The sequence below is a fragment of the Phycodurus eques genome, unplaced genomic scaffold (genome assembly GCF_024500275.1).
Source record: "Phycodurus eques isolate BA_2022a unplaced genomic scaffold, UOR_Pequ_1.1 contig_43, whole genome shotgun sequence".
NCBI classification, from domain to species: Eukaryota; Metazoa; Chordata; class Actinopteri; order Syngnathiformes; family Syngnathidae; genus Phycodurus; species Phycodurus eques.
Window position 1 is genome coordinate 202,020 of NW_026904040.1, and position 14,605 is coordinate 216,624.

The 14,605-nt window shown below is 42.3% G+C and overlaps 1 protein-coding gene across 1 annotated transcript; it reads right to left on the reverse strand.

The window, feature by feature from the left end:
• Positions 1-417: 417 nt before the first annotated feature.
• On the reverse strand, positions 418-1,355 carry LOC133398296 (programmed cell death 1 ligand 1-like). Its single transcript, XM_061669935.1, has 2 exons — positions 979-1,355; positions 418-937 (listed from the first exon to the last, which is right to left on the reverse strand). Exons 1-2 carry the CDS (start codon positions 1,353-1,355, stop codon positions 418-420), a joined length of 897 nt encoding a protein of 298 aa, XP_061525919.1.
• Between the last annotated feature and the right edge of the window lie 13,250 nt (positions 1,356-14,605).

Genomic DNA, 14,605 nt, shown 5'->3' on the forward strand with positions numbered 1-14,605 from the left:
TATCCCATTCTTCATCCCGGGCGGGTTGTTCATACCTGGTTTCTTCCGATTCTTTTACGGTCGGTGTCTCGTATGTATTTTCTTTTTGTTCTACCTCCTGTCCCAAGTTGCGATAAGTATGAACCGGTTGTCTTACCTCTTGATGTTGTGACAAGGGGTCCTTCACAGTTCCTGGCTGGGGAGTATCATAATGCGGTTTAGGAGTATCATAATGCGGGTTAGGAGTGTCATAATGCGGGTTAGGAGTGTAAAGGTTTCCCTCTTCCATCCTTCCTGGTTCCTTGTCTCCTTGATTAGCCAGTTTGTCGCATTCAATCTTTTCCTCAGCTTTGGGTTCGGTCATGCTTGCTCCTGGGTGTGACTGTTGCTCTCTCCTAGCAGTCCTTCCTTTTAAATTGGTCCAATCTTACTTCCTTTTTACACTTGCTCCGCCCTCGAGTTCGAGGTTGACTCTGGTAACTTGAATATTCGTCTTGTCCTTGAAGCCCAGTCGGGCTCAATGTTCTTTCCAAAGCCTTTTTTGTGTAGGTGAATTAGCACTATCAATAAGCCAATTAGTGCAAGTCTAATAATTGCGCCTACTGCTGCAATAATTACAGCTACCTTGCGTTGATTCCCTTTCTGTTGTTGTGTATCTTCTGGAATGAAAAAAGACCTAGAAGAGCCGCTACTGTTAAAGCTACACGTGTAGTTATTTTCCTGCGATGATGCCACCCGTATCTGAGTGGTGACTCTGAAGAGGCCGTCTTCTGTCACCACAACGGTGGTGCTGGCGTTGAGTTCTTGCCGGTGATTGTCTTCCCAGGTGACTTTAGATTTAGGGTAGCCTTCAGACTGACAGGTTAGCACAAGCTCACCCTCTTTTCCTGTTTTAACAATGTCTTTGGTCACTTTTTTGAACGGTGCAGTCACTGATAACTTAATATCCTTATAGGATATTAAGGAACAACATTCGTTGTTCCTATTTTACATTGGTAGGTTCCCGTGTCATTTTTACATTGGTAGGTTCCCGTGTCATTAATACGAAGCCTGGTTACCTGCAACTTCGCCCAGCCATCTTCAATCTGTTTGATGAGCAGCTTGGTGCGACCTCGGAAGTCCGAATGCTGGGAGCAGTTCAACTCCTGTCCTTTTTCCATCTGGTACACTTCTCGAGACCGAGCCTGCGAGGTCCAGTGCCAAGACACCGTCAAGTCCTCGTAGGGATGCTGAGACAAGGGGAAGAATCTACAGCCCATTATCACACTTCCTCCCGACTCGGCCTTATAAAAGGTCTGCTCCGCAGTGGTGGTTAACATGACCTGAAGACATGGCTGGAACAGGACTTGCAACATAAAGATATTAATCCACTTCATTTATATTTATATGTTCCAGCAAAACATTATTTTTTACCTTTTTCTGCTTCCTTGGTTGGGGTATCTGGCTCTATCTTTTATGATTTGAATGTCTGTTAGGTTCGTGAAATCGGGCGAATATCCCTTTCAATGATCCAGTTGTCTTTCTACTTCGTCCATCCTGTGGGCCAGGTCAGTTGTCTCGGCTGCTAGAGTACTCATCCTTTCAGTTGTTTTCTCTGTAAATTCTTCCAAAGTGGTGAGAAAGGGTTTCTGTTCTATAAATGCGGTTCGATGTTGTAGCACGAGAGCTGTTATCTCCTCTTGTCCTTTTTGTACTATTTGTAGTGCGGTTAGCGTGAGTCTTAACGCCTCTGCTAGGTTTGACGCTTGTTCCTCTAAGTCAGCCGTGCGAGCTCTTAGGGCATTCAGTTGATCCATTCCTTTCTTTCTTCTTTTTGCTGTGTGGGACTGTGCCTCTTTAGGGATTTGCCACCAGTCAAGTAGCGTCGATCCTATTATACATATCCACCTCCACATAGGCCCCTCCCCTTTTAAGGGGCAGCTTTTATAATTCAATTGTCTTCAACCCAATTATTCCTTCTTTATCGTATAATTCCTGCAATTTGTCAACAACTTTCCCCCAATTACATTCTTTATAGAACCTTTTTGCCTTTTCAATCTAATTACACGATCTCCCGAGTCGCGCACTTAATTTCCTTCTTTTTGTTTCATCTAATTTCCCTTTGACGAGGAATCTAACTCGTCGCTTGGCCTCTTCCACAGATGAAAGAGCTTTTTCTTAGATTTTTCTTCACTAACCTCACTCGTTGGTTTTAGGCTGTCTTCCTCTACCTCCTGTGCCTCCTGTGCCTCCTCTTTTTTTGGGGAGGATTTCCTCGCGGTTGGTTTCCGTCGTTTATTCTTTTTGGTCATTTCTGGCGTCCAATCCTCGTCTTCTTTCGAAGCGCTCTTCCTTGCTTCCATTACTTGCCCTATTTTCCTCCATCTCGGACTGTGGTATTTCTTGGGCCATTTTTCATTATACCTTGGGCATCCTCTTAGTGACTGATGTCTGGCCCTATCTGGCAGTATATGCCCTTCCCCCTTACAACCAGGGTGGGGGCACCTTGTCTTCTTTTTCCCAAGGTTTTCTTTTAAACTATTAATCTCCTCGTCGCTGTCTTCTGAATCGTCTGAGGCAGCCTCTATTGGCTCTTGCCAATTTCTTAATTTCGCTGTTGCCTCTTCTGCCAGCGTTAACAATTCTGTCCTTCCGCTTAATTCACTTAATACCCTCATAGGGTTCCCTCTTAAATCTCTTTCCATTCCTCTGACATTTGTTCCTACTGACAACTCCATTCCTATGGAGTATATTCCTTCATAGGGTACCATGGCTACCCTAACTCTGACTTCCACCCAGCATTTCACTGCTGTTTGGCCTGGATTCTCTAGGTGCGGTGTCGCGGGACTCATCTGGAGAGTGGCCACCTTTTCTTTATACTCTAATTTTTTGGTAGCTACGTCCAACAGCGTAAGATGGGTATACAAGCCGTTTCCACCCATTTCCCGGTCGTGTGAAATGTTGGGCAAGGAGATGATTGGGATATGTTCATTAGCTAAGATATTACCTATTATCACTTCCCAGGACGTTCCACTCCTTGAGGTGTACTGAGGATCCAATTGTACCTTAGTTGCTACTGGTACCGAGTGTTCTACTACTTTTGCCGGGCATTCGTCTTCTGCCCACTCTGGCCAATTCATTTTAAGTAGATTCGATAGTCCCATATCTAGTTTCCTGTTATGTATCCCCTTTTTTGTTGGGGACATTAAGATGGGAGGTAACCAGCTTATTGGTGTCTCCGCTTTGGTTACTTGCCATCCCTCTGCTTTACCAGCTAATATCAATGCTCCTGTCTGGATTCTCCTCCAGCAATGGTCGCAAAGTAGTAGTATTGCTCCATTCCACCAACATTCACAGTTTTTCTGTTCCTCACTTTCTTGCGGGTTCCAATCCCATTGAGCATAGAATTTTAGCCTCTGCAAATCTCTTACTCTACATCTCTCACAAATGTAAGCGTAAAGTACCTTTGCTGGTCCCAATTCCTCCAAGGTCGGGGATCCTGCGGTCCAATTCCGATTCATCTCATGTCTCCTGTCCGCCCGTGATTCGGTTCTTCCGCAGGCCACGCAGTCTTGATTCACCTGGCGCCAACACAAACTCTCTATTCCTTCGTATAGATATCCTTTTTGAGCATTATCTAAAAGTTTCAATGCTCTTCCAGCCATTATTCCCCTCGTAGTCCTCCGTGTGACCACAACACCTTTCATCATGGCTAACTTGACAAAAGGCGGAACTCCTTCTTCCATTTCAGTACTCATATTTTTCTTCTATTTCGGCTTCTAGCTGAATCGACTGGTATTGGTTTAAGCTGCTCTACCCCTTGGATCCCTCTCTCCTTGAGGCGCACTGTGTTCCTGTCCAATACTTCTTCTACGATGTCAGGATTTTCATATTTGGTCTTCACTGCTTGCTCGTCAGATGCACAATGTGACTTGACCCATACTCGCTGTCCCTCTTGTAATGGGCATTTCTCTTTCTGGGGACTTGTCTCTTCCTTCACTCTGCCAATGTCGAGGGCGACAAAGCGGCGTTGATTCACTTCCTCTGAGGGGGATGGCCTCCCAGTCCTGCTCCTCCCATTCAAGTCTTTAACTAATTCTACTAATCTTTCACTCCATTCTTTTCCATTAGCATTTTTCCCTAGCCAATTTTTAGCTAAACCAATGGTTCTTTCGGCTACACCATTAGCCTGGGGGGTGTAAGGCGGTGAATAAATTCTAGGAGATAGGGTGATAGGGATTCCAGATAGGGTACTCCTTCCAGCTTTGCATAGCGCTCATCCCCTGTCCGATAGACTCCTTCCAGGGTGACCCGCGCCTCGGTTTCCATCACTTTTTGGGCCCCCCTGAGGCGGCAGCTTTGCGAGCCTCAAGATGGGCCTTCCTTTCTTCTGGTGTCATTTTAAGGAATTCTTCTTTTGGTATATACGCTCCAAATTCTTTCTTTTTCTCTGTTTGTTGTTGTCCTGCCTGGGAAACTGGTTTCTGACTTTCGTTTGTTCTTTGGGAAGACTGCGTCGCTCTCTGGTTTGACTGCTGGTTATTCCCGTGCGAGCGGTAGTCAGTTGGTGCCGCTTTCCTCTTTTCGCCGTAGAATTTAGTCAGTCGATCCCACTGCTTAATGGACGCTTCAATTTTTTGGGCCGTGGTATCCGGTGCCATTTTCACGAAAGTCGCTTCATTTCCCATTTCTTTCACAATCATTCGTAGCGCTTTAACATATCTGCTTGGAGCTATGACCTGTTTTGTTTTATGCCATACATTTAATAATGTGACCCCTTGTTTGAGTTGTTCCCTAGCTCTTACTATGTGAGCTTCTTCGTCTTCATCTTCACCATCCACCCATCTCTCATAGACTTGTTGTGATGTTTCATTGGGTCCTATGGGATTGGCAATAATATATTGTAGCCATATCTTCTTAGCTATTTCTCCTCCCGGAGCTTCTCTGACCATTGGCCACATCTCTATGAAATAGTCTTTGGCTGTTTCTTTCTGAGTCTTTGGCCGGACCAATTCCTTCAAAGCCCTAAATTCTTGCATATCTCTTTCCGTGCTGTTTGGTTGATACATGGAGTTGGTTCCAACCGTTGTCATTCCTAGCGGTATTATGTATTGGGAGGGCTGATGTGCAGGGTGAACAGGGGCCGTTATTGCCCCCGCGTCTTCCTCCAAGTCCTCTTCAGCTCTTAATTCAGTTTGCGCTCTTTGATATACCGCTTGTTTAAGTTTTCTGAGTAGCATATCATACATTATTGTCACGAAGCCTTCTCTGAAATTCTTTTTGAATTCCATATGTCCCACCAACGTATGATACGTTGGGGTTTGCAGAATATTTGCTGCTTCGCCATATGTGATTTTTACCTTTAAAGTCATGTTTTCATCCATTCTCTCTAGCCAGACAAATGGGTATAGATATTCTTTTTGCCCCGCCTCTGGTACGAAAGTTTTTCTTCCATCCTGAGTCTGGACAAATCCCAATTGTAAATCTCTGGCGAGTTTCTCTGAGGCTTTGTATATATTAAATATCGGTTGGGGGTTTTTCTTTCCTTTATGTGTTGGTCTGGTAACAACTTTGGGAGGCCGGTCCTCAGGATCCTTAGGAGCTGCCTCTGAAGTCAGTGATTCCAAATCCTCTTCCCTTCCTTCGGCTTCAGGTTCGACCCTGAGAGGTACACACACCCATTCTTCCTCCTCTTGGTCCCCCTCGTTTCAGCTCCTTCCTTCGGGTGCCAACGGTTGTCCGAATGGTTCTCTTGCTTCGTTAGGTGATCTCTTCGGGTTTTCCCTGGGTACGAATAAGGGCGTCGGTGGAGGCAATGCTCGATAGGAATCGCTTACCGATCTGGGAGTGGAGGTAGCTGGACTAAAGGTCACTACTCCTCTTCCAGGTTCCCTTCCTCCATTTTTCAGCTCATTTAGTCCTGTCAGTTCTTCGTCCTCTTCTGGTCCTTGTATTTCTGGGTCTTGTTCTACTTCCTCCCTCCTCCTTCTCGGCGGCGGTATGGGGTAGCTCTCTGTCGGTGGAGCTGGCTGAGGCGGTGTTTTGGGCTTAGCTCCGGGGTTCTGTTGAAGTTGTAGCTCAGTTCTAGATATTTGTAACATCTGAGTTAACAGCTCTTCTTTTGCCACATTTACCCTTTCTCCTCTCTGTCTTGGTGATATTACTACCACCAATTCAGCTCCGGTGGATAACGTTACTGGGGTCAATGCTCTCAGTTTACAAGCCCCGACTGCTGCTGTTTCCGCCAGCTTCCATGACATTTTTTCCGACTTTATTCCGTTCACATCTATTACGATTCGAGCGGCTCCGCTTTCCAAAGCTCTGTCAATGCCTCTTTCCAGCGCTTCGGTCATTTCTTCCACATACTGTGTTAGGTCTATTTCTGTCGTCCACTTCTCCCCCGGGACATGTACTATCATGTAGTAGGATGAATCTCCCCCACTGGTTATCACAACTGCTTTCGAGTCTGATCCTCTTTTTTGTAATTCTAGTTCTTTCTCTGTTATGTATTCTTCTCCTGCTGTAAGGTCTAACTCGGTCCAAAATGTTTTGCTATAGGGTCTCAGTCTCTTACTTGTGAATATCACCAGGGCATCTCCGCAAATGTCCCAAGGGCTCCCTACATGGTGGCATATAGTCACCCCATTTCCAGCTCTACATTTCTTGGTTTCCTTCGGCAAAGGTGGCAAAGATTCTGTTCTGATCAGAGGAGTCATCTGCCATGTCAACCTTGCCTTTCTGCTTTGTTCCTCATGGTACTCTTCCATTTGGGGAATAACGATCGTGTCCAGATCTACATCTGATGAGTCTTCTTCACTCAAGGTGTTGAGACCCGGCACTTTCTTTTTTTCCGCAAGCATTTTTATTCTCTGAACGTAATCTCGGTGTTCCTGGTATCTGGGCACTGCCCTTGCCCTTTCACCGTCCACCAGCTTACATTTTATCTCTGTTGTATTCGCCAGCATTTTTACTATGGGGTCTAACCCAACGCAGGTGCTGACCAATTCAACCACATTGTATCTTTCCATCATCCTTATCCACCACTCCATCCACTGGGGAGCTTCTCTACGACTGTAGTCTTCTCTAGGGTGGTCTACTATTATTGTCATTACTCCAGTTTCTTCTGCTGTCTCTGCTTTAAACTGGCCTTGTCCTTTAACGGCCCTCTTCACCGTTGTCGGGAGTTCCAAGGGTTGTATGGATGGATTTTCCGTTTCTACCATTCTCCTTACTCCGGGCGGCCATTCTTCCAAGCCCCCGTTATATAGCACGAGTCTTATTGGTATTTCATGTTGTCCTAGAGGTCGGGTCTTCGATTCCTCCACTGCCTCTCTTTTTTCTGAGGGGCCCGTGGTCTCGTCTTCTCCCGCATTCATAAACATTTCTTCTTAGCGTATTAACTTGGCCGTAGCCCGCTACTCTTCAGCGTATTAACTTGGCCGTAGCCCGCTTCTGTTGTAGGAGTGGAGCTGCCTATTTCCGACACCCCCCAGTAGCGCATAGGGTCATGGGCTCGTACTACAGCTCCTGGTTACTCAGCTCCGCTCTTCTAGCGTCGCCTCTACACACTTAGAATAATTAGCCGTGAGTGTTTCACCTGTCCCCATTGACTAACATTCTTTACTAAACGATGGGATGGTTACTCACTGCGTTCAGGGACCCACCCTGTTAATGTATGGTTCAGTCGAAGTCCAGTCTCATTTGAAGAAAAGGAAAAATAAATTTCAGTTCATCCTTGAAGAAAAACTGAAGTAGTTCTTGTCGGTGGAAAAATCAAAACCTGTCCACTTTCGAAGAAAAACCAAAGTGATTCTTGTTGGTAGAAAAATCAAAATCTGTCCACTTTTGAAGAAAAACCAAAGTGATTCTTGTTGGTAGAAAAATCAAAATCTGTTCACTTTTGAAGAAAAACCAAAGTGATTCTTGTTGGTAGAAAAATCAAAATCTGTCCACTTTTGAAGAAAAACCAAAGTGATTCTTCTTGGTAGAAAAATCAAAATCTGTTTAACATGGCTAAAAGGAAAGGTAAGGGAAAAGGGGACTTCGGCAAGGGAATACCAAAGTCGACTAACTGGGTTAAAGTGTCTCCTATTATGGAAAAAGGGCGATAAATGTTCACAGGTACGCCCCAGTAGGATAACAAGGAATAAGGGAAATGAGTCAAAAATGGAAATCTAACGTAACCTACACAAACGATGGGTATCCGCAGCCACCACGGGAAACCTAGATATCCTAGAGCATAGTTCAGACTCATAATCTAGTTCACCACTAGGTAGCTTTCGAAAGACTAGTACTAAAGTTAACCAGTGTCTTGGTTAGTCTCTCTTTCTCGGTTAGTTGGTTGGATACAGTTTAACCATAAGCCCTGTTTTTTCTAAACCGGTTGCTTATTCCATCCCCCAACTCAGCCCCTCCCTCCCTTGAGCGCCTCGCAGCACGCTCTAACAAACTTGCTATCAGTAGCTTCACGGCCGACCAGAGCAGCAGGTCGCCGATAATGTCCATTCACTTTGAACGGCCTCTCCCACTCACTCTAGAGTGTGAGATATCCTGAGGGGGGCTGGTTGTCGTTTCTTAGACACGAAACAGTGCTATCTCCTTTGTTACGAGTACACTCTAGACCCGTACATAAGAGTCCTTTTTCATGAATCAATGTTCTTCAAAGATACTACTCTCGTGCCCGTTCAGGGTCGTCTGACATGAAATTTTGTCAACGAGTATCGCTTCCCAAGCCTTGTGCCCATTACTTTAGGAAGCCACTACTCGGGTTCTTTTTTGGGCTATTATCAATCCCGATTTTCCATAAAAATCGATAACATGCCCCACGTTGGGCGCCACATATCAGATTTCGCTTACCCGCAGGACTAATCGGGAGAAATGTCCTGACCGGCTCTCCGTTTAAAGGGTCGAGCTCCCCCCTTATTTCCTCCCCCGGCCGGCACCAACGCCGTGAGCGCGAGGGGACGAGGAGCTGTTAAGCCGGTGTCGAGATGAATTCGCCTAGGTGCGCTCACTGCCTTTAGTTTTACGGAGCCAATCCGGTCTGCCCTCACTAATCACCCCTTGATGAGTAACCGCACCGAGTGAAAGGATAATTAAAATGAGTACTCCGTTTTTACGGCAGCTCCATCCCTTATAAATCGTTGGCATTTGTTAAAGACCTAGTAAATTTAAGAGTCCTTGTCAGGACCGTACGGATTGGTGTTGGTATCGAGCCGAAGGCGATCTTGGATGAGTTACTCTGTTTTAGGAATAGTCATAGGACCCGGTGGTAGGGGTCTCGTCGAAGTTCAATCACTTTATAAGAGGTTGAGTGTTAAGGTCGAGATTAATTCTCATTTATAAGAATGACAAAGATAGAATAGAATTAAAGCAAGGTATTTATTTCAGTGATTACACAAGGTTAGATTGATAATATGACAGTATGGGTTTGCGATATATAATGAACAATAATAAGAATAATAAAAATGGAAAGAAATAGAAGTTGTTCAAAAGTAATAAATCACAAAATAAGTATTTACCTTTTTGAGTGAGCTTTTAAGGAGTGATCAAGTCCTACGGAGCCGTAACGCCAATTAATAATAAGATAATTTGGACATCAGAACACCTGAACAGCTGACTAGCCCTTTTTCCCTTATTCCGCGCAATGTCAATAGAGGTTCTATTAGTTACCTTATTATAATACACTGTTTTGTCTTACCCAATTAAATGAGAAGGAGATTCAAAAATGAAGTCCTCCTGCCAGCTTGTCCCTGAGCATTGCGAGGGGAAAAAAGAACGTGTGTCTCCCTATCTCGAGAGAGTAAGGAGCCCCGTTTGTCCGTGTGAGGGATTTTTATAACCTCTGCTCCCGCCTCCAGCGTCCTAACTTTTTGACTTGAGTGGAAAGTACCTATTTTTCCCTTACTCATTCAGTGTCCTGACTTGACCTAAGTGGAAAGCACCTATCTCTCCATTACTCATCCAGTGTCCTGACATGATCCTAGTGGAAAGTACCCATTTCCCCTTTTTGCTCACCCAAAATAGGTTCACAGTAAATACTATTGACTACACACATAATACATCCATTCAATGACAAGCATTTTTCATGTCTTGAACACAATCAAGACACTTCATCACTTCTCATTAATCTCTTTAAGTATTCTGCAATACATGTTTATCAGTTAATATGTATACATTCATGTGAATACAATTCTCTCATGCATTTCAACAGGTCCGTGCTTACTTCGTAGAGCATTCGTGTGCTCCGTTGCCTGAGAGAGACAACCTTGCACAGGTTATAATCTTTGCATAAAAGCTGTTCCAAAGCATTGTACATTAGTAATACAAAAATCAAAATAATATATAACAGCCTTATTAGGCTTGATGTACTTTTTATCACTGATTTCCAAAAGAACATCCAATTTACAACATCACTGAGAATCATCAAAATTATCTCAAGGATATAAAATCAAGCAATTGATTATATAAGCAGTTGACCTCAGTATGTGTTTGTTTACTTATGACAAGGGGTTTTAATAGTATTGATATACGTAAGAAGACTTATGCTTGACCTGGCGACTATTTCCTTTCGATCTAATTTGGTTTGTCGACCTCTGGTGGTTGAACCAGGAATTGAAACTGGGGCTAAGCTCAATCACATTAACCCAGCCACATATGCCAATTACAACCTTTTTGTACCATTGCTTATGTGTGTGGCCTGGCCGCCCACCCGACAGAAGTTATAAGTTACAATAAAAAAAAGTGTACAGCAGAGGGAGTTGGGAAGCATTTTTAAGCAATTAAAACTGCAAATGTGTGAAACCCCAACCAAAGCTTTGGAATTCAAATCACTGCCTGCAACTAATGTAAAGGGGAGTGTTTTACTCTAAAAAGGAAGAGAATTTACTGGGAAAGCAATCCTTTGTGAAGTTATGAGTGAAAATAAAAAAGTGTACAGCAGAGGGAGCTTGGAAGCATTTTTATGCAATAAAAACTGCAAATGTGTGTAAAACTCCAACCAAAGCTTTGGGATTCAAACCACTGCCTCTTACTAGTATAAAGGGGAGAGTTCTATTCTAAAAAGCAAGAGAATTTACTGGGAAAGCATCCTTTGTGAAGTTATGAGTGACAATAAAAAAAGTGTACAGCAGAGGGAGCTGGGAAGCATTTTAAGCAATAAAAACTGCAAATGTGTGTAAAACTCCAACCAAAGCTTTGGGATTCAAAGCACTGCCTATAACTAGTATAAAGGGGAGAGTTTTACTCTAAAAAGCAAAATAATTTACTTGGAAAGCATCCTTTGTGAAGTTATGAGTCAAAATAAAAAATGTGTACAGCAGGCGCTGGGAAGCATTTTTAAGCAATAAAAACTGCAAATGTGTGTAAAACTCCAACCAAAGCTTTGGGATTCAAACCACTTCCTGTAACAAGTATAAATGGGAGAGTTCTCCTCTAAAAAGCAAGAGACTTTACTGGGAAAGCATCCTTTGTGAAGTTATGAGTGAAAATAAAAAAAGTGTACAGCAGAGGGAGCTTGGAAGCATTTTTATGCAATAAAAACTGCAAATGTGTGTAAAACTCCAACCAAACCTTTGGGATTCAAACCACTGCCTCTTACTAGTATAAAGGGGAGAGTTCTATTCTAAAAAGCAAGAGAATTTACTGGGAAAGCATCCTTTGTGAAGTTATGAGTTACAATAAAAAAAAAGTGGACAGCAGAGGGAGCTGGGACGCATTTTTAAGCAATAAAAACAGCAAATGTGTGCAAAACTCCAACCATACCTTTGGGATTCAAATCACTGCATGTAACGAGTATAAAGGGGAGAGTTTTACTTTAAAATGCAAGAAACTTCACTGGGAAAGCATCCTTTGTGAAGTTATGAGTTACAAAAAAAAAAGTGTCCAGCAGAAGGAACTGGGAAGCATTTTTAACCAATAAAAACTGCAAATGTGTGTAAAACTCCAACCAAAGCTTTGGGATTCAAACCACTGCCTGTAACTAGATATAAAGCGGAGAGTTTTACTCTCAAAAGCAAGAAAATTTACTGGGAAAGCATCCTTTGTGAAGTTATGAGTTACAATAAAAAAAAGTGTACAGCAGGCGCTGGGAAGCATTTTTAAGCGATAAAAGCTGCAAATGTGTGTAAAACTCCAACCAAAGCTTTGGGATTCAAACCACTGCCTCTAACTAGTATAAAGGGGAGAGTTTTACTCTGAAATGCAAGAGAATTTACTTGGAAAGCATCCTTTGTGAAGTTATGAGTCAAAATAAAAAAAGTGTACAGCAGAGGAGCTGGGAAGTATTTTTAAGCGATAAAAGCTGCAAATGTGTGTAAAACTCCAACCAAAGCTTTGGGATTCAAACCACTGCCTGTAACTAGTATAAAGGGGAGAGTTCTACTCTAAAAAGCAAGAGACTTTACTGGGAAAGCAATCCTTTGTGAAGTTATGAGTCAAATAAAAAAATGTGTACAGCAGGCGCTGGGAAGCATTTTTAAGCAATAAAAAAAGGAAAAGTGTGTAAAACTCCAACCAAAGCTTTGGGATTCAAACCACTGCCTGTAACTTGTATAAAGGGGAGACTTCAACTCTAAAAAGCAAGAGAATTTACTGGGAAAGCATCTTTTGTGAAGTTATGAGTTACAATAAAAAAAGTTTACAGCAGAGGGAGCTGGGAAGCATTTTTTAGCAATAAAAACTGCAAATGTGTGTAAAACTCCAACCAAAGCTTTGGGATTCAAAGCACTGCCTATAACTAGTATAAAGGGGAGAGATTTACTCTAAAAAGCAAAATAATTTACTTGGAAAGCATCCTTTGTGAAGTTATGAGTCAAAATAAAAAATGTGTACAGCAGGCGCTGGGAAGCATTTTTAAGCAATAAAAACTGCAAATGTGTGTAAAACTCCAACCAAAGCTTTGGGATTCAAACCACTTCCTGTAACAAGTATAAATGGGAGAGTTCTCCTCTAAAAAGCAAGAGACTTTACTGGGAAAGCATCCTTTGTGAAGTTATGAGTGAAAATAAAAAAAGTGTACAGCAGAGGGAGCTTGGAAGCATTTTTATGCAATAAAAACTGCAAATGTGTGTAAAACTCCAACCAAACCTTTGGGATTCAAACCACTGCCTCTTACTAGTATAAAGGGGAGAGTTCTATTCTAAAAAGCAAGAGAATTTACTGGGAAAGCATCCTTTGTGAAGTTATGAGTTACAATAAAAAAAAGTGGACAGCAGAGGGAGCTGGGACGCATTTTTAAGCAATAAAAACAGCAAATGTGTGCAAAACTCCAACCATACCTTTGGGATTCAAATCACTGCATGTAACGAGTATAAAGGGGAGAGTTTTACTTTAAAATGCAAGAAACTTAACTGGGAAAGCATCCTTTGTGAAGTTATGAGTTACAATAAAAAAATGTGTCCAGCAGAAGGAACTGGGAAGCATTTTTAACCAATAAAAACTGCAAATGTGTGTAAAACTCCAACCAAAGCTTTGGGATTCAAACCACTGCCTGTAACTGATATAAAGCGGAGAGTTTTACTCTCAAAAGCAAAATAATTTACTGGGAAAGCATCCTTTGTGAAGTTATGAGTTACAATAAAAAAAAAGTGTACAGCAGAGGGAGCTGGGAAGCATTTTTAAGCAATAAAAACTGCAAATGTGTGTAAAACTCCAACCAAAGCTTTGGGATTCAAACCACTGCCTGTAACTAGTATAAAGGGGAGAGTTTTACTCTAAAATCTAAGAGAGTTTACTTGGAAAGCATCCTTTGTGAAGTTATGAGTCAAAAGAAAAAAAGTGTACAGCAGAGGGAGCTCGGAAGCATTTTTAAGCGATAAATACTGCAAATGTGTGAAAAACTCCAACCAAATCTTTGGGATTCAAACCACTGCCTGTAACTAGTACAAAGGTGAGAGTTCTACTATAAAAAGCAAGATACTTTAATGGGAAAGCATCCTTTTTGAAGTTGTGAGTCAAAAGAAAAAAAGTGTACAGAAGGCGCTGGGAAGCATTTTTAAGCGATAAAAGCTGCAAATATATGTAAAACTCCAACCAAAGCTTTGGGATTCAAACCACTGCCTCTAACTAGTATAAAGGGGATAGTTTTACTCTGAAATGTAAGAGAATTTACTTGGAAAGCATCATTTGTGAAGTTATGAGTCAAAATAAAAAAAAGTGTACAACAGGCGCTGGGAAGCATTTTTAAGCGATAAAAACTGCAAATGTGTGTAAAACTCCAACCAAAGCTTTGGGATTCAAACCACTGCCCATAACTAGTATAAAGGGGAGAGTTTTACTCTAAAATACAAGGGAATTTACTGGGAAAGCATCCTTTGTGAAGTTATGAGTTACAATAAAAAAAAGTGTACAGCAGAGGGAGCTGGGAAGCATTTTTAAGCAATAAAAACTGCAAATGTGTGTAAAACTACAACCAAAGCTTTGGGATTCAAATCACTGCCTGTAACTAGTATAAAGGGGAGAGTTATACTCGAAAAAGCAAGAGACTTTACTGGGAAAGCATCCTTTGTGAAGTTATGAGTCAAAATAAAAAAAAGTGTACAGCAGGTGCTGGGAAGCATTTTTAAGCGATAAAAACAGCAAATGTCTGTAAAACTCCAACCAAAGCTTTGGGATTCAAACCACTGCCACTAACTCGAATAAAGGGGAG

Excerpts from the sequence above, each read along its gene's own strand:
- LOC133398296 (XM_061669935.1), bottom strand. The coding sequence starts at position 1,355 with ATGAAGTGGATTAATATCTTTATGTTGCAAGTCCTGTTCCAGCCATGT. Across the intron at positions 938-978 it reads TGTAAAAATGACACGGGAAC|ATCCTATAAGGATATTAAGT; the intron begins CTACCAATGTAA and ends TTGTTCCTTAAT.